At 48.8% G+C, this 26,760-nt stretch overlaps 1 protein-coding gene across 1 annotated transcript in view; it reads right to left on the reverse strand.

Annotated features, from left to right (window-relative positions):
- The window catches only part of EMID1 (EMI domain containing 1), a 100,196-nt gene that overhangs the window by 35,797 nt on the left and 37,639 nt on the right, over positions 1-26,760 (reverse strand). Inside the window, exons 5-8 of the mRNA XM_063144368.1 lie at positions 22,146-22,207; positions 20,343-20,487; positions 12,452-12,505; positions 10,076-10,183 (exon numbers count right to left, since the gene is read on the reverse strand). Of these exons, the coding sequence (XP_063000438.1) occupies positions 10,076-10,183; positions 12,452-12,505; positions 20,343-20,487; positions 22,146-22,207 (369 nt within the window). The remainder of the gene's footprint in view (positions 1-10,075; positions 10,184-12,451; positions 12,506-20,342; positions 20,488-22,145; positions 22,208-26,760) is intronic.

Consider the following 26,760-nt stretch of genomic DNA (forward strand, 5'->3'; position numbering starts at 1 on the left):
CACTCAGCGGCCAGAGTATCACAAAGTGGGAGCACGTTCACGCCTTCGTATGCGTTTCGACAGAATTCCGTCTGCCTGTTTTTCCTTACATCTTCACACACAAGTAAAAGTTCTAGAGGCTTTTGTTTCAAATTAAAGCGGAAAATTCAGTGTGGGGGGTGAGGCAACTGTGCCTAGAAAAATACCACTTTCAGAAGGGAGGCCAGGATGACAGCCAATTGTAGCTTTAAAAGCACATTTCTGGCACGCATGTACTGGGCCCTGAACTAGGGAAATCGGGACACTGTTGCACTTTTCTTTCTCTACCATACTAGTGCATACAACTTGCACCCAACACTTCCCTTTTATTGCTGCCTAAGATTTCTTAACTTGAACAGGTTGTACGCCTACCAGAAAGCAAAAGCAAGGGGGATATTGGAGAAGCAGTCAAGAACACCCTCACGTTCCTAGATTCCGGCTGGACATCAGGAAAAACGTCCTGACTGTTAAGAGCTGTATGACAATGGAACCAATGACCTAGGGAGGTTGTGGGCTCTCCCACACTAGTGGCCTTCAAGAGGCAGCTGGAGAGCCATCTCTCAGGGATGCTTTAAGATGGATTCCAGCATTGAGCAGGGAGTTGGACTCGATGGCCTTGTAGGCCCCTTCCAACTCTATTATTCTATGATTCTATGAGTATTGGACTAGGGAGATCTGGGTTCAAGTCCCCACCTGGCCATAGAAGTTCGCTGGCCGACTTCGGGCCAGTCGCAGACTCTCAGCCTAACCTACTTCACAGGGTTATTGTGAGGATAAAAGTGGAGAGGAGGATCATGTATGCCAACTTGGGCTCCTTGGAGGAAAAGTTGGAACAGAAATATAACAAGAACATACATAAATACTACCAAGCATCTTATAAGGAAGGAGGGTGACACAGCGTTTTTGCTGCCCAGGCAAATTTAAAACCCCTCCGAGATACTGAGCAACATAATTTATAGAAGAATACAGTAGTGTAAGGTTTATTACTCGAGATCTACTACACCGGATTTTCTCATTTTTGTTTTAAACTGAAGCTCGAGCTGTGTAGACCTGCGGAAAACGTTGAAAGTCCGAAAAAGTTCAACGCTTGAGCTTTAACAGCAGTTCATTTCCTCCGCACCAAACTGTCAGGGCAGCCCATTCGTCAGAGGGACGACGGACAGCCCTGCTCGGTCAATCAAGGTGGTCCGAAGGCGGGCCCCAGGAGCAGCTGTACGGTTAGGCTGTCACCGCCACTGGGGAAGGGGACGGAGGCAGCTAACTGGGGAACGCGAAGTCCATGGCGACACAGGCTTTACACTAGTAGCAGCAGACTAAGATTGCAGTCCTAAATACTCTTACTAAGGGTAAGACCCACTGAACACAATGGGACTTACTTCTGAGTAAACAAACACAGGTTCCCTCTGCAAGCGAACAGCAGTTGAGTGCAATGCTTCTCTCCCCTGACCGTTATTTTTTTTAAAAAAAACACCTATCATTTATTCACTTCCTCCCCTTTGCAACTGTGTCTGCCCTTTGGGCAGCCGGTAGAGATCAGAAGGCTGGCTGCCTTTCCCCCTGGTATGCAGGGAGATCCCCCCCGAGCCCACGAGCTGCTAAACTCCACCAGAAGCACAGGCAAGCAATTCTGCCTTCCTCCAGGATATTGTACAGGCGAAGACGGCACACCTGGAATTTTGGCTCCCTGGGCCAAGTTTGCCTTTATGGGTGGGTCAGTCCTGCTTGGGGTTTAGAGGGTGGAAAGAAGAGGCAGATCATTAAGACTTCAGCAGCTCTGCGGCTTAAACATCTGGCTGATGTTTTCTCAGAATACTGCGGGGGCGAGGGGGAAGGCATCCTTCAAAACGATCTATTGGGACAAAATATGTGAGTGGCATTATAATAATTAAAGCCCTTGGGTTTTTTCTGCAGCTTTTGCTCCGCCAACTTGCAAATGCATATTGAGAGGGTGATCGTTCCTCCCCAGTTCCCTGCCTCCAGCTGAGGGATGGGCCGTAGTTCACTGGTAAAGCACACAGTTTGCATGCCCACTGTCCCGGATTCAAGCGCCGGCATCTCCAAATATAAAGATCAGGAAGCAGGCGATGGGAAAGGCCTCTAAGGACAAAAGGAAATCCTTGCTGGATCAGACCAAAAGGCCTATTTAGTCCAGCGTTTGGTTCCCAGAGAAGCTCACAAGTAGGACACGAGCAAAACAACACCTGCCTTGCCCATAACGGGGTCAAGTTAAAGGAAGCCAGATTCCGGCTGGACATCAGGAAAAACTTCCTGACTGTTAGAGCAGTGCGACAATGGAACCAGTTACCTAAGGAGGTGGTGGGCTCTCCCACACTAGAGGCCTTCAAGAGGCAGCTGGACAACGATCTGTCAGGGATGCTTTAGGGCGGATTCCTGCATTGAGCAGGGGGTTGGAATCGATGGCGTTGTTGGCCACTTCCAACTCTGCTATTCTATGATTCTATGTCCCCCAGAACACGGTTACAGAAGCATTACTACCGCTAGTACAGAAGATAATATATATCCACCATGACTAGAGGTGTATAAAACTATGGGGACAAAAAAAAACCCAACTTCAAGTATAACCTGACGAGATCTGAGCTGGCAGTGACCAACCAAGAAAGTGATCTTGGGGTTGTGGTGGAAAAGCTTGATGAAAATGTCAACCCAGGGGATTCCACAGTCGTACTGAGGGCGCTCCCATGCGCCCCCAGTGCGGCCCCAAAGCGATCGTGTAGCTTGCCTGGAGAAGAGACGAGGAAGAGGTGTCCTTGCCGCCACCACCACCCACCTCCCTCCTCGCCGGCTGGGACGGAGAGCTCGGCGGAAGAAGGCGGGGTGGAGAGCTCGGCGGAAGAAGGCGGGGTGGAGAGCTCGGCGGAAGAAGGCGGGGTGGAGAGCTCGGCGGAAGAAGGCGGGGTGGAGAGCTCGGCGGAAGAAGGCGGGGTGGAGAGCTCGGCGGAAGAAGGCGGGGTGGAGAGCTCGGCGGAAGAAGGCGGGGTGGAGAGCTCGGCGGAAGAAGGCGGGGTGGAGAGCTCGGCGGAAGAAGGCGGGGTGGAGAGCTCGGCGGAAGAAGGCGGGGTGGAGAGCTCGGCGGAAGAAGGCGGGGTGGAGAGCTCGGCGGAAGAAGGCGGGGTGGAGAGCTCGGCGGAAGAAGGCGGGGTGGAGAGCTCGGCAGAAGAAGGCGGGGTGGAGAGCTCGGCGGAAGAAGGCGGGGTGGAGAGCTCGGCGGAAGAAGGCGGGGTGGAGAGCTCGGCGGAAGAAGGCGGGGTGGAGAGCTCGGCGGAAGAAGGCGGGGTGGAGAGCTCGGCGGAAGAAGGCGGGGTGGAGAGCTCGGCGGAAGAAGGCGGGGTGGAGAGCTCGGCGGAAGAAGGCGGGGTGGAGAGCCCCCGCCTTCTTCCGCCGAGCTGTCTGACCCAGCCGGCGAGGAAGTAGGTGGGTGGCGGCGGCGGCGGCGGAGGCAAGGACGCCTCTTCCTCGTCTCTTCTCCAGGCAAGCTACACGATCGCTTTGGGGCCGCACTGGGGGTGCATGGAAGCGCCCTCAGTACGACGTGTGGCATCCCCCCAAGTTTGCGGCCGCTGTAAAGAAGGGAAACTTCATGTTAGGCATTATAAGAAAAAGAATTGAGAATAAAACTGCCACTATCATACTTGTCTTTATATAAGGCTATGGTGCGACCACACTTAGAATACAGTGCGCAGCTCTGGTCGCCATACCTGAAAAAAGATATTGTAGAGCTAGAAAAAGTGTAAAAAGTTGCAACTGAAATGATCCAGGGGCTGGAGCATCTCCCTTATGAGGGAAGGTTACAAGCGCTGGGATTGTTTAGCTTGGAAAAAACGATGCCTGATAAAGGTGTACAAAATGATGCATGGTGGGGAGAATGTGGATAAGGAGACATTTTTCGCCCTCTCCCATAATATTAAAACCCAAAGGGGTCATCCCATGAAGCTGATTGGTGGGAGATGCAGGACAAATAAAAGGAAGCACAGAGTTAAACTCTGGAACTCACTGCCACAAGATGTGGTGATGGCCACCCATTTGGATGGCTTTAAGAGGGGGTTGGATAAATTCCTAGAGGAGAAGGCTATCAATGGCTATTAGCCCTGATGGATATGTGCTACCTCCAGTATCAGAGGAAGGAAGCCTATACACAGCACTTGTTGGGGAACATGGGCGGGAGGGTGGTGTTGCACCATGTCCTGCTTCTGTGTTCCTGGTCGAGAGCTGGTTGGCCACTGTGGGAACAGAGTGCTGGACTAGATGGACCCTTGGGGTCTGATCCAGCAGGGCTCTTATGCGATAGATTTGTCCTCCATGGATTCGTCTAATCCCTTTTTAAAGCCATGCAGATTGGTGGACATCAAGGCATCTTGTAGTAGCAAATATGACTCTGCCCTGTGTGAAGAAGTCCTTCCTTTTATCTGAATCTCCCACCGTAGAACTTCATGGGATGGTCCCTTTGGCTTCTACTATTACGAGAAACAGGAAAAAACATCTCCCTGTCCACTTTCCCCACAAACCATGCATGATTGTATAACACTTCTATCATGTCCCAATTTCCCTTGAAAAATTATCAATGAGATGGAAACAGCGGAGAAGAGATTCCTTTTTCTTCCTCTCTCAACATGCTAGAATTCAGAGCCATCTGCCGAAACGGGGGGAAAGGAAGGCTTCTTCAGACGCGAATTAATTTGCGGGATTTGGAGTCCCGAGATATGGGGATGGGTTTAAGAAGGGATTAGACCCATGCTGGCTGTGGATGGTGGGACTTGTAGTCCAGTACATCTGGAGGGCACCAGGTTGGGAGAAGCCTGAACGAAGGATAGTACATCAACGGCTAGGAACTAAGACCTGAACATTCAAAAGCTTCCTACCTGCAAACGGCAAGGGAGGGCGGTTGCATGTGGCTGACCACTGTTGGAAGCAGGACGCTTGGACCGGACGGACCTTCAGTTCTATCCTGCAGCGCTCGTTTTATTCTCTAAACTTATTAGGGGTTTAGAGGGAGTTTTTGGCTCCGCGTACCTCGCAGCTGAAGACCAGGAGCATGCAGAGACGGGAGGGAAGGGGGTGGGGGAAGGAATTGGCAAAGAGAGGCCTCCCCACTCATTTCCCCAACAGCCCAGGGAGGTCTACAACAAAGAAGTGAGATTTGAGAGAAGAATTGGGCCTTGGAGGGAGGGAGGAGGGTTTAGCGGAGCAGGCGGAAGGGGGAGCAGATGGGGCTGGGATACGTGTGGGGCTGGGCTGGCTGGTTAATGTCTAACTCCGCATGGCCAGAGGCGACTTTGTCTGGGATGCCTTCCAAACCCAATAAATGTTAAGCAGGCCCACGGAGATGGCAGCCAGGCTGCCAAAAACAATTGCAGCCCCATGCTAGCTCCATTCCCTGGCCCAGTTTGCGTGGGGAGGCCCTCTTGTTCCCCTCCCCTAAAACCCATATCCCCAGTGTAGTCCGGGCACTCGGTCAACGAACGGCCTAAGATATCCTGCAACAGCAGCACTTCCCGGACTTCCTGACAGCCGAGACACACTTTTCCTCCCGAAATTAAAATTGGAGGCACGCTTCGCTCTTCTGCCCAAAAAGGCTGGCTTCTAGAGTGGGGAAGAGAAAGAGGAACCTCAGCCTGCAAAGGAGCACACCTGCCCACCCCCGTCTTTCTGCATTAACCACTGGAACATGCGTGCCTCTTAACTGGATAGAAGAAAGAAAGCCCAGAACAGTGACTAACACAGAGGTGCAACGGCCATCCTCCACTGGAGATAGGCCAGTGGAGGCTGGTGACTCCGATGCCAGCTGGGCTGTAAATCCGCATCAGGTTTCAGTCAGAACGGTTCTGACAGAAGCACCTTGGAGAGCTCCTTTAGAGTTGTGACTGGTTCTGACTGAAACCTGGAGCGGATTCACTGCCCCACTGACATGGGAGCCACCAGCCTCCACGGCGGGCAGGCAGTTCTGTTCCATCCAGTGGGGTAGTGGTAAACTTTGAAGCTCAGTAACACATCATACACACACACACACACACACACACACTTTAAAAAGCAGGAGTGCAGAGCATAATACCCATAATACCCTATGCCCAGTTGCCCAGAGTAAGCTGTCCTAAACTCAGTGGTTCTCTGACTTCATAGAATCATAGAATAGTAGAATTGGAAGGGGCCTAAAAGTCATCAAGTCCAACCCCCTGCTCAATGCAGGACTACACAGATTAGCCTTCCCCAACCTGGTGCCCTCCTGTTGAGCTGGACTCCTGGAGGATTTTAAAATTATTTTTGTTTGTATTTAAAAAACATTTTTATAGCGCCACCTCGCCATTCCTGGCATCGTGACGCTTTACAATAACACATAAAACAATTTCCATTAAAAACCCTCCACCCACGTTAAAATTTAAACCACCCCTTCCCCAAACTCTTGTGAAAGTAAAAACGCCTTATAGAGGCGTTTAAAACAATTGACGGCAGGAGCCTGTCTAATCTCCGGTGGCAAGTTGTTCCACAGCCGGGGACCAACCACTGAAAAAGCCCTGGCCCCCGCACGTTCCAAATTGTAGCGGGGGACCATCAGGGCACCCTGCTCCTGAGAGCGAGTCTGCCAATGGTGAGACACAGGAGTGAGGCGCGCACTCAAGGAACCAGGGCCCAGGCAGGGCAGGGCTTTATACAGAGTTCACAAGACCTTGTAGCACACCCCAGCAGCCACCGGCAGCCCGTGAAGCTCTTGAAGCACCGAAGTGATGGAAGACCACTTCGGAAGCCCCTTGGCCAACCTGGCTGCCGCATTTTGAAAAGCCTGTAGGCCCTGGATTTGCCTCAAGGGAGGCCCTGTATACAACAAGTTGCAGTAGTCAAGCCTGGAGGTGACCAGGGCATGAACTGCGGTGGTAAGATCGGCCTCTGACAAAAAGGAGCGAACTTGGCGGAGCAGATGTGATTGGTAAAAGCAGCTCCGGACCACAGCCCCCACCTGTGATGACATAGTTAAGGATTGGTCAAGAATGACACCCAGGTCTCACGCCCCGGTCAGAATCCTCGGTCGGATTCCCAAAAATGAAACATCTGCGAGCTCCTGCAGCGAATCTGCGAGTCGCTGACCACGCCCGCCCGCCATCAACTCAGTCTTCTCCGGATGCTGGGAGTTGTAGTCCAACACATCTGGAGGGCACCAGTTTGGGGAAAGCCGGCTTAGATTCAACTTGTAAAGCCACACCAAGTTTTATCAAAAGCTGAGAGGCCACCTTTCGCTTTTAAACAGAAATGCAAAAAGTCACACTTTTGTGAAGAGGTGTTGCCATTTCAGCTGCAACCATGAAGTAGGACCTCTATCAAAGAAAAGGAATAACAAAGTATCCAGCTGCTGCTTAATGTTTTTCCTCCTCCCCTGATTTCTTCTGCTCATCCGTCAGTAACAACGGGAAAGCTTGAAAGCCTTGTTATCACCTCATTTGCTGGCCTGAGCAAGGAGGGGCCGTCCATTACCCTGGTGCTCCGGCAAATGACGCCATCCTCTAGATCTGAAAAAACTCCGAGAGCTGTGCTCCCCCTCTCCTCTCACTGTGTTCCCTCTGCCGCTGCACCAGTGCATCTTTGTGTCTGAAGCATAATACAAATGCAGCAAGCCAACACGATCGCACACACGTGCAGTGGATGATGCAGACACAAGGTGGTGGCAGAGTCATACAGAGACAGGCAGGCAGCCTCCTCCGTAGATGGGTCTTCTGGCTCACAGAAAGCAGTTCCTGCATGGCTTGAGGCTTTGTTCCGGAACACGGCTTGGGAATCCCCAGCCTAACCTCCTCATCTCAGCCCCCACCCTCTCCAAATATAAGAGATGCCGCTGAACTGCTAAGCACAAATCCTTACCCCAGGGCGCTGACTGAAATATTTGTCGGAGGCCTACGAGTAGGGTTGGAAGAATCCGACGATTTCAATTTCTCGTTTTTTTCCAACCTTACACGCCGGGTTTGTCCCAAACGTTGAGAGTGTCTCCTAGTAAACACAGGTTTGTCTGCCATTTTGCCTATTGGATCCCTTCATTTCTGCCAGCAATTTTCCTAAAATAATGCATTTTAATGCTATTTTCACAAATATACACACTTTGGGGGGCAGTTTTCCCTAATACTTGAATTTTTGTATGCATTTTTTTTTAATTCCGTCACAAAGTTTGGAAAAGTGCAGATTTCAAAGGAGGATGAAGTTTCAATTTGTATACTGGTTTGAAATTACTGAACAATTTCCCCCCCCACACACACCCTTTACCATTGAGAAGCCCAAAGAACCTTATGCTTGTTTAGGCATTTCTCGCTCTAAATATTCAAAGGATTGTGCCCAGGGCCTCTGGGAAAGTGGTCATTAAGGAAGCTAACGGCTGAACTCCAAGTTACGTTATTCATACTCCTCTCTCTTTTTCTAAAACATGCTTAAACTGGGCCACTTTTATTTTAAGGGAAAAGCAGCTATATGGAGCCCTGATCCGGAACATGCTCCTGTTCCAGATCAGCTCCTGCCCCAACATCAGATCTTGTTAGACATTCTCCAGGCATTCTCTGATTGCTCAAATATTGGCTGACTCTTTCTCCAGCCTTTGCTGTCGAAAAGAGTTTACTGCACCCAATACCTTTGGGGGCACATAATATCTCCAGGGGTGGGGGAGCAATGATTTTCAGCAGGAAACTGGTCTGGAGTCCCAATCCAGATCCAGGCCCAAAATGGCTGCTTTTTCTTCAAAATAAAAGTGGTGCTTTTTTGAAAACGTTAAGAAGCACAAACATATGTACGTTGGGACTTGCATGAAATTTTATTTGATTTTACGATTTGTACAATGCCTAGAGAACGTGTTTCTATAAGGTATCTAACAAATCAAGATAAATAAATAACGTAACATGTAGCTTGACCCTAAGTGGAGGTCAAGAGCAGAACTCTGAGGAGAATCTGCCATTGGAACCTACAGCTCTCCTTCTCCACGGCTGGTTGGTGGAGGCACCGCCTGAGGGTGTTTTTTTTTGCTGAATAGCTCCTTAACGTCAGTAATTCGAATTCCCATTCTGAATGTGAGGTTCCTCCTTGACACCGAGTTCCCTTTAGGCTTGCTGGCGCACCTTGACATTATCGGCAGGTATCAATTATGAGATTTCATAAGTCGGCAAATGCTACACACATACCACATGCAACTCTCAAATGCTAAATACTGATACATGCTGACAATCGCATATACACACCCCAAAACTAAATAGTTTCATGGATTGGCATGTTGAAATCAACGACCACAGGGTGTCAAATACAAAGGTCAAATGTTTGGTGACTATTCAAGCAATCAGAGAACGCCTGGAGAATATCTGACAACAAAATCTGCAGTATTTTTTTTAAAAAATATTATTATTATTATTATTATAGCACCATGTACAGCACCATGTACATTGATGGTGCTATATAAATAAATAATAATAATAATAAATATTATTATTATTATTATTATTATTATTATGTTGCTTCCTATCGCAAAAAAAAGTCTCAAAGTGACTTTCAAAAAGAAATACATAAATCCACAATATAACAAGGGGGAAATAAAAAATATATAAACCATAATCATCGCAATAATGTAAAACACACACCATAAAAACATAATCTAAGAATACGACAATACAAAAAGTTTCCCTCTACAATATACTCTGCACCTTGGAGAGCTCCATTAGAGTTCTGAATGGTTCTGACTGAAACCCGGAGTGGATTCACCACCCCACTGACATTGGAGCCACCAGCCTCCAGCAGTCTGTGAACCTGAGGATCTTCTGTCCCCATGAAGGCTCTTCTTCCCTCAATTGTCACCAGCAGCAGCCATTCCAGCAGACTGTGCGGAGGCAGATGAGAGGAGGAAGCAGGGCCATTCCATCAGTCCTGCTGAAAGACCTACTCTCTTTTTCCTCTTCCCTCCTCCTGCCTTCTTCCTTGTGTGTCATGTCTTTTACATTGTAAGTAAAATGTACTTCATGGACTTCTACTGCTTATCTGTTAGCAGCTCCAGGATAATGATAATGATGATGCAAGACATGTGGCTTACCTTGTGGTCCAGCAGGACCTTTGACACCAGGAATGCCCGAAGGTCCCCGAATGCCAGCCTCTCCTTTGGGACCCACAGGGCCTGGAGGTCCTTGCGAGGCCAGTCTCCCTGAAACAAAGAGAGAAAGAGGGTGAAAGTCACACCTTCACAATATCATGCAGATGAGGTTCTTTGGAGCCAGGTTTGGCTGGCTGGTTGAAGGCAAGCATGCTGCTGGCAAAGGTGCCAAAGGATACCTGTAGAGGCCCTGGCCTGACCGACGACTTCTTCCCTCCTGACCCTCTTATTGCTGAACTCTAGCAAGCTCTGGGCAAGAATGGGTGAAGTAGCAGTGAAGAGAAAGCATTGTGAATATGCTCAGAGGTGCTGTCCAGTTCACCATGCCTGAGCATAAGGAAAATAGCTGTTCTCACAAAGGCACAATGGGAGGCACCCAGGGTTCCAGACTGTACACGGGTTTCCAAGACCAATTCCTGGGTCAACTATAGTTGACGTTAAGCCCTGAAACTGGTCTGACTTTTGCTCTAAGAGCAATAAGGTTGATATGGTCACATGAACCCCATTAGAGGATCCATTCCTTAGGGGAGAATCCATCCCAGCCTTCCCCAACTTGGCACTCTCCAGGAAATTTGGTGCAGAATGCGGGCGTTTGGCACTTGTGAGGGCTGGGCAATCAGAGCATGCACCATGAAAATGGTTTAGATATATGAGTGTCTCTGAGTGTGCTGTCTGTTTATATGTTTGTATGTAAATGTTTCTTATGCTATGTATAATATATTTGTAAGGTTTTAATCTTTGAAATCTGCCCAGAGAGCTTCAGCTATTGGGCAGTATTTTCCCCATTCAAAATTTTGGAGCAGTGTGCAAAATAAAATAAAATAAAAAGAGAATAAAAACACATTAAAATAGATTTTTTTAAAAAAGCAAAATGCAAAGTACACCGTGGCTGGTCATCAAGGGAAGGCTTCCTGGAAAAATGATGTTTTCAGGAGGCGCCGGCTGACCTCCAGAGGCAGGGAGTTCCATAGGAGTTCCATAGGAATTCCATAGGAGGGGGGCTACCACACTGAAGGCGTGATGAGAGTTGAACAGAATTAACAGGGTTGCACTCCCCCTGTCCCTCTCTCGATAAAGGTCATCCATAAGGGCAACCAAGGCTGATTCACTCCTGTAACTGGATCAAAAACCAGACTGGAATGGGTCTAGATAATCCGTATCCTCCAAGAGTGCCTACATTTGCTCTGCCACAACCCTCTCAAGTACCTTCCCTAAAAAGGGTGTGTTTGCGACTTGGCGGTAGTTGTAATAAATGAGTGAATGAAATGAATTCCTTACCAATTGCACTGGGATTAAATCGCGAGTGCATTCCAGGCTCAATTTAAAGTACAGGTGATCACCTTTAAAGCCCTAAATGCTCGGGAACAGGTTATTTGAGGGACCGCCAGCACCTATATGAACCTGCCCAGGCCCTAAGATTAGGACCTGCTCACATACCTGCCAGGAAGATCTATTAGGTTGCCAGGCGCAAGAGATCGTGCGTATTCGTTGTGCCCCGATGTGCGTGTGGATCCCTCCCCAATTGCCTGCAATCAGGAGTGGGGAACCTGAGGCCACAGGGCAAAATCTGGTCCTCCTGGGGTGCCAAACTGACCCGCTGGGGTTCTCCAGATGGCCACACCCCCTCCCCTGCTCCACCCCGCCCCCTTTCTCCCAACCACCAATCGTGTGAGGCTTTCCTGCCTTTTGTTCATTTTTCCCCCCATAGGAAATGTCTCTTTTGAGGCTTAGCTACTGGAGCAAGAACTGTGCTGCTGTGATTGACATTGTTGGCTCCACCCCCTTTTCCTTAAGCCCCGCCCACCAGTGGAATGCAGCCTCCCAAGAGCTCCTTCGAAACAGAATGCCGCCCTCAGGCTGAAAACGGTTCTACACCCCTGTTCTAAACGAATGCATGCCCAATTTACGTCGCTACCACTGAGTTCTTATCGTTGCCATTTTCAGTGTTACAGGCTACAATTAACTACTATGTTAGTTAATTGCAATTTATATTTTTAATGTTTTGACATTTGACTTTGCAAGCCACCTTGAGGATGCTTTGCCTCAAAAGGCGGTATAAAAAGATATTTTAATGTATAAGAGAAAATGTGCTGGACAAAAAATTCCCATCATCCCCAGCCAAAGCCTCTAATGTCCGTGCTGGCGGAGGTAATGGGAGCTGTATTCTATTCAACACATCTGGAGAGTACCAGGTTGGGGAAGGTTGACCTGGCCTGGAAATAGTGATACAAATGCATTTAATACTCCAGCATCACACCATTGGATTTGCGACGCTCCCAGGACCCGTTTGAGCATAAATAGGGCCGCCTCAGTACATACCGTCCCGTCCTGGAATGGTTGTCCTCGGTCTCTCCCTTGGACCTGAAGAACCTGCTGAAGAGAGCGAGGGGAGACATAAGCCGGAGTCCGACAGGGGTTGCTGGGAGCATTTGGAATGTTGTGAGAGTGCTATGGACACTCTCATAAAATGACTACCATGGAGAGGGGCAGGGGGCGGGGCCTGCCCATTCATAAAATGGCAAACTGGTGAGACTAAAAAAATGTAGCTTGCCCAAGAGCCAAAGTACAAAGCAGAGGTGGCGGCTGAGCAATAAAACACAAAACCACTCTTTGGAATCCAAGTAAGAGAGTGCTGGAGGTAAGCCCTTCCCTTTGCAGCGTGCCAGTCTCCCATTTATTTATTTATTTATTTATTTATTTATAATCAAGAAAAAAAGTTTAAACGAGGAGAGGCAGGGAGCCAAGAGAAGTGCCCATAGGAGCACTGGTGCCTTTCGGCACCACACGGGAGACCGGTGTGTCATGTCTAGCCCTGCTCCCCCTGTTTTGGAAGAAGGTGTTTCAGGTCATCAATCAGAACCAGACTCTGAAGTAGAGGAGTCAGCGCCAGAAGCAGGCCAGCCTGTACCAGTGGGGGAGAAAGCTCTCGCGGGCTCTTCACCAGCTGGGAGGGAACCCTCTCCAGAGCTTATCTCGTCAAAAGCAAATAATACACAGTCAGTGGGAAGCCAACATACTTCCGAGGGAGAGAGCACGAAGAAGTTAGCCGATCCTAGAGTACGCCACAAACTTAAATGGGCGGAGCTAAAGAAAGGCGAGAGAAAATCAGCCCGGCTCGCATCCCGTCAAAAGCTGCCTCAGAACTAGTCTCTCTGAAGTTATGTCTTGGAAACGGCTTTCCATTCTTCTTGAAAGGACAATTGTCTCACTTACTTTGCATAGTTTTGCCTAGGAGAAAGTTCCTAGAGATTAGACTCCCTTCAGGCTGGAAGAGATGTTTATTGCTTGAATAAAGCTTTGTAGATTACTTAGCAAGCCTCGTTATTATCTCCCAAGAAGGCAGGAGGTTTTAAAAAACACAACAGACCTGCACAAATAAGATTGTAGTGTTACATGCTCCAGGGTCATGTTAAGACTACCCTAGTGCATGTGGAATCTGCTGTTTGAGGCTTCCTATTCTTCATCGTGGTCTCTGTGCATCACACATAAGGCCTCTTGCGCCTGCACGGAGCCCAGGCTTGGGAAACTTCTACAACTAAAGGAGTTTTTAGACAGGAACCCTTCCCCCACCGCATCCAGCCCCAAATTCCATTACGGTAGAGGCAGCACTGGGAAAGTCACACCACCATCATTCTTCGCCGGTTGAGAAAGAGGGCCGTTGGCCCGACCTTCTAGGCAGGCGTTTGTATTCATCAGCCTCACTTGGTCTGAAAGTAGCAAACTATCAGGCAGCCACGTCAGGCCACCAACTGTTGTCATGGGAGAACATGGGGACATTGTTTGATCACTTTCCTGGGGACAAACGGCAATTAGCTAAACATTTTCATAACGAGGCATTGAAGTTATCAAGGCAGCAAATACATACTAGTCGGCATCAGGTCGATTGCGACTCTAGGGTTCTTGCTGGATCGCTTGCTTTACGCTGACATGCGTGGTTGCATTCAGCAGGTTTCTCTAAAGAAGCACGCACATGGATCGAAGACTTAGCATTTGACAGGCAAGGCCTTTTCAACACCAAGACTGACGAGTCGCTAGATTCCATTCAAAAAGAGAGAACCACAGCACGCTGAATGGGTTTCCCCCAGCACCAACAACAGTAATCAGAAAAGCAAAAATGTTGGTACCAAAATCAAGCGATTTGCCATCTGTACCAGCCACAGGGCCACTCAGCGGCTAAGAGACAGAAACCAACTTATCTTAAGCAGTACCAATCAGCCAGCTTTCAAAATACTCGGAGGACGGACGACGGAGGACCTAAGCGGCATCTTTGACTTCTCCCTAACTCATCTTCCTCCTGTCTTCGGAGATAGACTTTCCCATTTTTCCAGTGCATGGAAGGAGATCACGTCGGTCTCTTGGGTCCTGTCGATTATTCGGGGAGGCTACAGGATCGAGTTCAACACTCTCCCTCCCATGGGTACTGTGAAGTCCACGACCCCATCTACAGTATTTCAGCAGGAGATCAACACGCTTTTGCAGAAGGGAGCAATAGAGGCAGTGGCTTGATCCCATCTAGACAACAGGTTCTACTCAAGGTACTTCACAGTACCAAAGAGGGATGAAGGGTTGAGACTGATCCTGGACCTCAGGGGTTTGAACAACTTTTTTACTCCGAAGAGATTCCGAATGATCTCGTTGGCAGCCATCATGCTGCTTCTGTCAAAAGGGGACTGGTTCACGTCCATAGATCATAGAATCATAGAATCATAGAATAGCAGAGTTGGAAGGGACCTACAAGGCCATCGAGTCCAACCCCCTGCTCAATGCAGGAATCCACCCTAAAGCATCCCTGACAGATGGTTGTCCAGCTGCCTCTTGAATGCCTCTAGTGTGGGAGAGCCCACAACGTCCCTAGGTAACTGATTCCATTGTCGTACTGCTCTAACAGTCAGGAAGTTTTTCCTGATGTCCAGCTGGAATCTGGCTTCCTTTAACTTGAGCCTGTTATTCTGTGTCCTGCACTCTGGGAGGATCGAGAAGAGATCCTGGCCCTCCTCTGTGTGACAACCTTTTAAGTATTTGAAGAGTGCTATCATGTCTCCCCTCAGCCTTCTCTTCTCCAGGCTAAACATGCCCAGTTCTTTCAGTCTCTCTTCATAGGGCTTTGTTTCCAGACCCCTGATCATCCTGGTTGCCCTCCTCTGAAGACGCTCCAGCTTGTCTGCGTCCTTCTTGAATTGTGGAGCCCAGAACTGGACGCAATACTCTAGATGAGGCCTAACCATGGCCGAATAGAGAGGAACCAGTACCTCACGCGATTTGGAAGCTATGCTTCTATTAATGCAGCCCCAAACAGCATTTGCTTACTTCCATGTAGCTATAGCTCCACCTCACAGGCATTTCCTTCGGTTTCTGATTGGTGAGGAAACCTACCAGTTTCATGTACTATCCTTCAGTCGTGCTACCACACCGAGGGTCTTTACAAAATGTATAGCCATGGGGTGTGCCCAATGACATCTAGAAGGAGTGGAAATATAACCTTACATAGACGATTGGCTACTGGTGGCACCCACAAAGTCCAAACCAATGAGATCGCTGGAGGTGACGTGTGCCTTTTTGACAAGGCTGGGCTCTATACCAACCAAGCCAAATCCAGTCTATTTCCGCGACAAGCGATTCTGTTTATAGGAGCGTGCCTCGGCTCCAGGATAGGAAGAACATTCCTGCCCGAGGTTCAGTGTCGAGTACGGGTGAACCTTGCATCGGACATATATTCTCGACAAACCGTCTCAGCATTTCAGATCCAGCATTTATTGGGTCTCATGTCAGTGACAACAGCGATTGTGTACAACGCACACCTCGGGATGAGACTGTTGCAGGTATGGTTTATCCGCAACTTCGACACCAGCCAAGATGTGAGGAGGACTTGGTTACCTTTGCCAGGCACGGTGAAGCAGTCTCTATGGTGGTGGATGGACACGGACAATGGGCTGGAAGGGATACCTTTTCTGCAACCCTCCCCATCCAAAGTAGTGACCACAGACTGCGAGGGTCTCACTGCACATGGCATTTGGAATGCAGACGAGCATGAACAACACATCGATCTCCTAGAACTTGAAGCAGTTCGCAAAGTGCTCAAGACTTCAAGCTTCAGCTTATTGATCCAGGTTACAGAGCCTGTATGTGTGAATGTGCAGCTGACCAGTCGAAGAACTACAGTTACAGGTAAGCAACCAGTCTTTTTCACACTCCATGGAAGACTACTAGGAGACAGCAGCACATGAGCACTGGACATAGATTCACTCAGGGTGGAATTTAGCACCACAATACAAAAGAGGAAGTCAACGCATCCCCCCTGGGCTCACAAGAAACCTTACAATCATAGAATAGTAGAGTTGGAAGGGGCCTATTAGGCCATTGAATCCAACCCCCTGCTCCATGCAGGAATCCACCTTCAAGCATCCCTGACAGATGGCTGTCCAGCTGCTTCTTAAATGCCTCTAGGGTGGGAGAGCGCACCACCTCCCTAGGTCATTGGTTCCATTGTTGTACCGCTCTAACAGTCAGGAGGTTTTTCCTGACATCCAGCTGGAATCTGGCTTCCTGCAACTTGAGCCCATGATTCTGGGTCCTGTACTCTGGGATGATGATTGGAAAGAAACTCTGGCCCTCCCCTGTGTGACAACCTTTTAAGTATTTGAAGAGTGCTATCATGTCTCCCCGGTGTCATGTCTAACCCTACTGGCCCTGTTTTGGGAGAAGATGTTTCAGGTAATTAATCAGAATCTGATTCAGAACTAGAAGACGCAGCGCCAGACACCAGCCAGGCTGTACCAGTGGGGGAGGAAGCTCTCAGGGGCGATTCCCTAGCTGGGAGTCAGCCCTCTCCAGAGCTTATCTCCTCAAGGCCAAATCCTACACACTCAGTGGGAAGTGAGATTTCTTCCGGAGGTGAGCATCCCGACAAGCTAGCTGATGCTAGGGTCCACAGGAAGCTGTAACGCATGGCGCGAAAGGAAGGTGTGAGAAAGTCGGTTCGATTACTCCAGAACCTGCCTCCGCACCAGGCGCTCTGAAGTTACGGGTGTTTGGGAAGTGGCTTCCTGTTGTTCTTGAGCGGACAATTGTCTTGCTTAGTTTGCATAGTTTTGCTTAGGGGGACATTTCCAAGAGGTTAGACTCTATACAAGTAGAAGAGATGTTCATTGTTTAATAAAAGCTTTGTAGATTACTTAGCAAGCCTCTTCATTTGCCTCCCACGGAAAGTAGGAGCGTTCTGAGAAACACAACACTCTCATCTTCTCTTCTCTAGGCTAAACATGCCCAGTTCTTTCAGTCTCTCCTCATAGGGCTTTGTTTCCAGACCCCTGATCATCCTCAGTCAGGCCCTGTTTGCCCATGGATGCAGAGTATACTATACTCCCTTTGCCATCCGATCTGCTGTTGGCCAGCAGTCTGGAATACCCAGTGCCTAGGAAATAATCTCAAGCCTTTGGATCATCAGTCCTTCTAATACCGAACTCAGTGCTCATGTGCCGACAAGACTGAAGCCAGAACAGGTCCAGTGAGAAACAAGAACAGGTTGGAAAGATTTTTAAAAAATCAAATGTGGGGGAAAAACAAAACCGACAAGATTTGTCCATGCAGGCAAAGGGCTTTGAGCACTTAGCCCTTAGAAGGCTGGCTTTGAAGCCCTGCATGTTCAGCCATTCTTGACATACTGAATTGGGGTTGCTACTTCTTTTTTTCTTCCGTGCTCCTCTTCTTTAACAGCTAAAAGGAAGGAAGCCACAATACGGCCCTCTCCATGCTGGGAATACCTGCACCTATTGAATCTGGCCAATGCAGATGGATGAGAATTCCACATGGTTCATTTTTGGGATAATACTATCCCTAAATCTGCAAATGTCTTCATAAACGGAACAGAAAGAACTTGAGATTAAAACAATTTGATGTGGGACGAACTGAAACCAACAGATTTGCCCATCTCTTGTTGAATGTCATTTGGAAACGTATTAACGGGAAAGTGTGGAAACGGAGAGAAAATTGACTTGCTTGAGCCTCTAACAACTTATAGTATCCAGGGAGAAACCAGGTTGGCTGGCTGGCACCCTGAACAGGAGCCCCTCTGCTACAAGGGGAAGATGCACTGCAACATTTTATTGCAGTTCCTGCTTGTTCTCTCTGTGGGTAACGCAGAGCATGGAAGAGTAGCAGTTCAGAGCTTTTTTAAAAGGCTGCTCATGTTCCTCATCCCCTCAGTACTGAAGCCTCTTGCAGTCATTGCTTGCAAGTTTCATATCTATCCCCCAGAATCATGAGGACTGGAAACTTTGCTCTTTGAAAAAAGGAGGGAAAAGCAGGACGCAGAAGGCAAATTTCTGTAACTACATTTCAACGGGTCCCAAGGGTTTTTTTTCCAGACAGAAATGGTGATCTGTGATCGTGACACCATGCTGCTTAAGTGTTGTCACAACATGCGTTACTGAGCCAGAACCGTGACTCTGTGGCCCCCTCACCACATCGGCACTGTGTAAACATGGCTGTGCCGCGAAGCGATGCTGAGGCTTTCCGGAATCTGATTCTGGCGCCAAAACCGCCGGGCGAAGCGTAACGTTCTGTGCATGGGGAAAATGCAGCTGAGGAACAGCGCCTGCTCACCACACGCACCACGCCCGGTGCTCACGACACCTTTCCCGCTGGGCGTGACGAACGGCGGAGGGGGGCGGGGTGGGGGGGCTTTCCCACATTCTGCGCGGGGAACAACGTCTCCCTCTCCCCATCACCAGCCTCAACAGCTGGGCCTGTTCTGCCCACAGTTCCCTTTCGACCGCGCGAAGAGCAGCCAAGAAGCAGGAGCGCTCCGTAGTGAAGAATCCCCTCCCTCTCCCCTCCCTCTTGCCCCCACCCCCACCCCAAACCAGAAACACATGTTCTGTCAGAGCAAGGGGAGGCCCAATAAACTTTTCCAGCTGCATGGAAGCCTAAGCCAAAGCTGGAGCCGTTGCCAGCCAGCTCTAGGATGGCCCAGCTGTTTTCAATTCTGGCCCCCTCGCCTGGTGCACTCCTCACCAGCCCTGATGCAATGCTGGCGGAGGGCTGGGAATGGGGGTGGGGGGGCAGGACGGCTGGAGCTGACAATCAGAAGCAAAACGCCACCGACCCGGTTTCAATCGCGGGAACGCAAGGGCCAGCCTCAGGACGCTGCTCCATCCTTCCGGCAAATTTGGGCAAGGTCTTCACTCGCCAGGCACAGGCTGGAGCACAGGAAGAAAACACGGAATTCTGCTTCCTGAGAATTCCACTGGAGCACCGAAAAGCCATGGAATTCCGCTTCCTGGGAACTCTCAGCTCTCTCTCCCCATCTCCGCTTTCCCACTTTTTTTCTTCCTCTTAAAAAAAAAGCGCTTTTCTAAGTTTTGCCGGACTACAGCTCCCATCATTCCCAGCCAGCAGCACAAGGCCTGGGGGGTGTTGGGAGCTGTAGTCCACTTCATCTGGAGGACACTGGGTTGGGGAAGACCGTTTTAGAGCAAAGGTGTAAGGATTAGACTGTCAGGATTAGACCCCTCAAGGAGAGAAGTCCTGCAGCAAGGACCTGGCCCCAAATCCCACCCCCCAACTCATTCCTTTCCGCTCACTCAGGGAGAGGAAATGGAGCACATCCCAGTTCCCAAAAGAAGCTTCCCTGTCTTCCCTCAAGTTCAGCATCTGTGCAAAATTTAGCATCTCCAAACGGTCGGCGTCTCCCTCCACGTGGGTTTCATTTATCCAAAGATGCAGCTGATCAGCCAAGGCAAAGCAAGAGAGCTGAGGAGTTTCCAATGACCCCCTAAATCAGTCTTCCCCATCCTGGTAACCTCCAGATATCTTGGACTACAACTCCCAGCATTCCTGACCACTGCCATGCTGACTAGGGCTGATGGGAGTTGAAGTCCAAAACATCTAGAAGGCACCAGGTTGAAGAAGCCTGGCCTAAATCAAAACACAACAGCAGCAGCTTCAGCCTGGTGCTTAAAGGCAAGCAGGAAGAGGAGGAGCCAACTAGGCAGGAAATTCCAACACCAGGGGACACCACCGAAAAGGCTTTGTTTCGTATTCTCACCTGCCACACCTCAGACCACACTGAGACACACAGCTAAGGGATTAAGTGTGCTGCTGTCTTTGAGTGTGGAACAGCAGCCCTTTCGATATCCGGGTTCCCAAGCTTTTAATTTCCTCTCTCCCACACCCACCAGCAAACCCCACACTTTCCTCCCTGATCACTTACTTTTGATGCTTTCATCTCCTGGGCTTCCCTGAGCAGCCAGAGAGCCCCACAGAGCTAAGGAATCTGCAGAGGCATCTCCCTTAGGAGGCAGTCGCCCGCTGGGGATTGGAGAGGTGATGGATTCAGCGGCCGAAAGAGTTGCTACCTGAGAACAAGAGCAAACGTTTCCAGAAAAGCAGCCCCCTCCACAGGGCAGGCAAAAGGCAGAGGTTCACAGCTGATCCGAGACATCTGGGTACCCCAAGGTGAAAAACTCCAAAGGACAGCTGCTGTGTTACTAATGAACACAGAGAACCATCGACTGGGAAGTTCTCCTGCATATGAAGCCCCGGCCATGGAAAAGAATGGAAGCTGGATAAGATGGTACCCGCATGGTGTCTCCAATCCATCTCCCACTTTGCCACCAAGAATGGTGAACCAGGTATTCAGCTGTTAGGCTCCTGGGCAACTCAAGCCCAGAGAGACCTCTTCAGAAGAAGAGGATTTGGATTCCTCACCGAACCCCGCTCCCACGGGAGACGTCCCATAGCGAGATCATAGAATCATAGAATAGCAGAGTTGGAAGGGGCCTACAAGGCCATCGAGTCCAACCCCCTGCTCAAGGCAGGAATCCACCCTAAATCATCCCTGACAGATGGTTGTCCAGCTGCCTCTTGAAGGGCTCTAGTGTGGGAGAGCCCACAACCTCCCTAGGTAACTGGTTCCATTGTCATACTGCTCTAACAGTCAGGAAGTTTTTCCTGATGTCCAGCTGAATCTGGCTTCCTTTAACTTGAGCCCGTTATTCCGTGTCCTGCACTCTGGGAGGATTGAGAAGAGATCCTGGCCCTCCAGATGTCCTGTCATGGGGATGTCTCCCCTTTCACCCCATCCCAAGCCCTGCTGTAGTTCCTGACTCTCCTCCCTCGCCCCTCCGGTGCACCCGTGACAACTACAGTCATCTCTTGAGGGCCTACCTGGCTGCCAGAAGATCCCCGTGCCCAGGTTATACTCAGGAGGAAGGGCTTACAAGGGCGTAAAGGTCTACTAGAAATAATTGAAAGCAACACCTGTATGTAGGATATGTAATCTATTGCTTTCAACAATATTTTTACCTGCCAGTTTCTGAACGTACAATATACAGTATATCATCCAGAGTTCTCCAAAAGTGTTTTTCAAGATTGCCCTGAAGAAAGGGCCCCACAAAAAAATCTGGCCCAAAGTAAGTTGGGCTTTTTTCAAGGTTAAAGTGATTTTTCTAGCATCCTGGGACTTATTCCTTCTTTGTGCACTTCCGTCCTAGATACGGTGACCACATGGAAAGGAGGACTGGGCTTCTGTATCTTTAACAGTTGCACAGAAAAGGGAATTTCAGCAGGTGTCCTTTGTATGCATGCAGCACCCAGTGAAATCCCGTCTTCACCACAACAGTGAAAGCTGCAGGAGCTATACTAGAGGGACCAGATCCAAAAGAGGGCAGGGATCCTACAGCTTTCACTGTTGTGATGAAGAGGGAAATTCAGCAAGGGCTGCATGCATACAAAGGACACCTGCTGAAATTCCCTTTACTGTACAATTGTTAAAGATACAGGAGCCCTGTCCTCCTTTTCAGATGGTCACCCTGTCTATAAAGTAAGGGGAAGTAACACCTGATCTGTCGCAGCCTATCAGCTTCCCTGTATGCTACACCTGAAGAATGGAGAGGTGTTGGGTAAAGCAGCCTTGTTGAGAGTGACTGATACACGCACGCACGCACGCACACGCACGCACGCACACACACACACACACACACACACGTTCCAAGCAAGAAGAGGAGAAGCTGACCTTGGCTTCCAAGAAGTTGAGTCTCTCCAACAGCTCTGAGAGTTTGCTGCAATTTAAACAACCTGAGGAGTCAAATGAAACAGCAACACATAAAAGGAGGCTTTTGTAAAAAAAAAAAAATGGTAGAAGAAGACATGGTAGGAAATTGCAGGAGAAAATACATACAGCATGAAGCGACATAGGTTAAGGGGAATGGTGGGCATATTTTTTATTCCCCTTTAGGGGTCAGTTATGACCCTGAAAGGCCTGAAACAGTTTAGTAAGGTTTAAGCTGGACATCAGGAAAAACGTCCTGAGTATTAGAGCAGTACGACAATGGAACCAGTGACCTAGGGAGGTTGTGGGCTCTCCCACACTAGAGGCCTTCAAGAGGCATCTGGACAACCATCTGTCAGGGATGCTTTAGGGTGGATTCCTGCATGGAGTAGGGGGTTGGACTCGATCATAGAATCATAGAATAGTAGAGTTGGAAGGGACCTATAAGGCCATCAAGTCCAACCCCCTGCTCCATGCAGAAATCCACCCTAAAGCATACCTGACAGATGCCTCTTGAAGGCCTCTAGTGTGGGAGAGCCCACAACCTCCCTAGGTCACTGGCTCCATTGTCGTACTGCTCTAACAGTCAGGAAGTTTTTCCTGATGTCCAGCCAGAATCTGGCTTCCTGTAACTTGAGCCCGTTATTCATTCTCCTGCACTCTGGGAGGATGGAGAAGAGATCCTGGCCCTCCTGTGTGTGACAACCTTTTAAGTATTTGAAGAGTGCTATCATGTCTCCCCTCAATCTTCTCTTCTCCAGGCTAAACATGCCCAGTTCTTTCAGTCTCCCTTCATAGGGCTTTGTTTCTAGACCCCTGATCATCCTGGTGGCCTTATAGGCCCCTTCCAATTCTACTATTCTATGATTCTAAGCTTGCCTTGTGATCCACCAAGCTGAATGCAGCTCAGCAGCTGTGTATGGTATTCTCTGAGGTACTTGACAGTCACCGCTGTTTTTTCATGGTCTTGGGCCAGCAGCGAAATGAGGACCTTCAGGTGGCCAAGCATGACCCAATGGGCTGCATTCAGTAGGGTGGCCGTATGGAAAGGAGGACAGGGCTCCTGTATCTTTAACAGTTGCATAGAAAAGGGAATTTCAGCAGGTGTCTTTTGTATGCATGCAGCACCTAGTGAAATTCCCTCTTCATCACAACAGTTAAAGCTGCAGGAGCCCTGCCCTCTTTTGTATCTGGTCACTCTAGTATAACTCCTGCAACTTTAACTGTTGTGATGAAGAGGTATCTTTAACAGTTGCATAGAAAAGGGATTTTCCGCAAGTGTCATTTACACGCTTGCAGCCCCTGGTGGAATTCCTTCTTCATCACAACAGTGAAAACTTCAGGAGCTCTGCTTTATTGATCACATACGAAAGAGGGCAGGGCTCCTGCAGCTTACAAGGGAGAGGGCCTTCTCAGTGGTGCCCCCCTCCAATTATGGAATTATCTCCCCGAAGAGGGCTGCCTGAGCCAACATAGTTACTTTTTTGTCGCCAGGTTAAAACAGGGTTACTTTCCTCTTTTCTCAGGCATCTGGCAGTATATGATGAGTTTTTAATCAGGTCCTGGATTTGTCTTATGGCTGATAGTTTAAAATTGTTTTTAGACATATGTTGTCTCTGTGTGTCCTGTCTGTTTATAAGTTTTTTACGTAAATGGTTTTACACTTTTAAAATGGTTTTTCATCTTTGTAAACTACCCAGAGAGCTTCAGCTATGGAGCAGTATAAAAATGGAATTAATAATAGTAAAATAACAATAATAATACTGCAACAGCCTTGCAAAACAGCAGATCAGGGGGAACGTGTGTGTTTTTCAACTCATACGACTAACGAACTCACTCAGCCAGCTCTGCTGATTCCCACACTGGGCGGATTAGTGTCCTGCGTTCTAGAACCAATTCTATTAACTCCCTGGCAAGGGCTAGCCGTGACAAAAACCCTGCCCTAGCCATTCAACTGCCCAGATTTGGAGAGGTGGGGTAAGGACTCCGGGTTTTTTTTACTCTCGCCAACATTATGTACTCACCACCGCCCAAACAGGCTGTTTATAATGGCCTCGGAGTGCAAGCAAATATTAAGAGAGCCAAAACGAATATTCAAAGAGAACCCTAAAGAATTGCAACACGCTGTATGTGCAGGGTGAGTGGCACAGAGACCTCAAGACACGTACCTATGCACAGTTGATGTGATCAATCGTTACCTGGCTGAGCATTACAGTTTTCTTTTTTAAATAGTCATTATGGTTTTACGGATTGTTTTCTAAGATCTTTGGGTGCCTGCGACCCGTTGTGAGTTTAAGGGCAAAAGGTGGGAATATCAGCTCACGGAACCAATGAGTAATGGATAAATATATTTATGACTACGCACTGCGTGCTAACAAGGAAGGCCGATGTAACATGATAAGAGGGGCAGAAGTGACGTCATTGCAGCTTTGCAGCAGTGAAAACCTTGCAATCATAACCCCAGAGGAGGTTATGATTTGTTCTGTGGGCCCATTTGAGAATTCGAGAAACTGCTGTGGGCACCATCACAAAATGGCTTCCGTGGAGGATGTGGCTAGTCACATAATGACTGCCGTGGGGGCCCGGTTGATGAGCTAAAGAGAGGTGTGTACAGCAGGGTGGAAATAGTGAGGCTAGAGGCTGTGGGGGGAAAGCAAGGCAAAGAGGTAAAGGGGAGAGAAAGGACACAGCTAGAGGCTTGGAGGGGAGAGAAACAGAGAGAGATATACAGAGGTGGGGAGAGAAATACTGAAGCTAGAGGCTGAGGAGGAGGGGAAACAGCAAAGCAAAGGTGATGTCATGTCCCTGTTTTGGGAGAAGATGTTTCAGAATCAGATTCAGAACTAGAAGACGCAGCGCCAGACACCAGCCAGCCTGGACCAGTGAGGGGAGGGAGCTCTCACGAGCAATTCCCCAGCTGGGAGTCAGCCCTCTCCAGAGCTTATCTCCTCAAGGCCAAATCCTACACACTAGGTGGGAAGTGAGCCTCCTTCCGGAGGTGAGCATCCCGACAAAGTAGCTGATGCTAGGGTCCGTCGGAAGCTGTAACGCACGGCACGGAAGGAAGGTGTGAGAAAGTCAGTTCGATTACGCCAGAACCTGCCTCCGCACCAGGCGCTCTGAAGTTACGGGCGTTTGGGAAGTGGCTTCCTGTTCTTCTTGAGCGGACAACTGTCTTGCTTAGTTTGCATAGTTTTGCCTTGGGGGATGTTTCCAAGAGGTTAGACTCTATTCAGGTAGAAGAGACGTCTGTTGCTTAATAAAAGCTTTGTAGATTACTTAAGCATGCCTCGTCATTTGCCTCCCACTCAAAGCAGGAGCGTTCTGAGAAACACGACTGGTGGCAGAGAAAGAGCAAGGCTAGCAGAGGCAGAAACAGTGAACTAAAGAGACGGCAGTGGGGAGCAATAGTGAGGCTAGAGGCCAGCTGGGAGGGACGGAGGGGGAAATAGCAAAGCAAAGGGAGGGAGGGGAGAGAAAGCAAGGCTAGAAAGGGAAAAGGAAAAAGGGCTGGGGGTGAGGGAGGGAGGGAGAGAAAGAGCAAGGAAAGAGGTTGTGGGGAGAGAAATGGGTCAGGGAGTGGATTGCTCTGTGGGCACCAATGGAATTCCCCACGAGCGCCATGGGGCCCACGGGCATCAGGCTGAGACATGGCCTGCCGGGAGAGATTCGTCAACTTAAGTCTTTCCGAGTTTAAGAAAGCCATAAAGACTGATCTCTTCTGGCAGGCCTACCCAGATGGATTGTAAGATGTCGGGTTGATATTTTAATATTGTATTCAGGACAAATAAAAGATTCAGGACAAATAAAAGGAAGGACGTCTTCACAGAGTGCACAGTTAAATTATGGAATTCTCTACCACACGACGTAGTGATGGCCAGCAATCTGGATGGCTTTCAAAGGGGGTTGGATAAATTCCTGGAGGAGAAGGCTATCCAGGGCTACTAGCCCTGATGGTTATGTGCTACCTCCAGTATCCGAGGCAGTAAGCCTGTGTGCACCAGTTGCTGGGGAACATGGGTGGGAGGGTGCTATTGCACCCGTGTCCTCCTTGTGGGTCCCTGGTCAACAGCTCGTTGGCCACTGTGTGAACAGAGTGCTGGACTAGATGGAGAGGTGTCTGATCCAGCAGGGCTCTTCGTATGTTCTTATCAGTTTTATATATTTTTAATCAGTTTTATGCATTTTATGGTATTTTTGTATTTAGTGTTGTTCCCTGCCTCAATCCACAGGGAAAGGCGGGTAAGGAATATATTATTATTATTATTATTATTATTATTATTATTATTATTATTATTGGAAATTCTGCACATCATTGATGAGGCATTAGTTGAGAGGTAGATTTTGAAATCAACGTTTGGATTTCTATCCAAACAGGACAGAGTAGGACCCATTATCTCTGACTCTGAATATGTTTCTGAACCTCTAGCAATATATATCAATTTGTTTTTTTAAAAAATAACTTTCACCCCTCAGACTGAATCATATTTAAAGAGACACTACGGATTTTTTGAATTCTATTGATAAGGTAAAACGGGATTCTGTACCAGTATGGTTGTTGACTATAGATGTGTCAGCT

Source organism: Elgaria multicarinata, chromosome 18 (genome assembly GCF_023053635.1).
Source record: "Elgaria multicarinata webbii isolate HBS135686 ecotype San Diego chromosome 18, rElgMul1.1.pri, whole genome shotgun sequence".
NCBI lineage: Eukaryota > Metazoa > Chordata > Lepidosauria > Squamata > Anguidae > Elgaria > Elgaria multicarinata.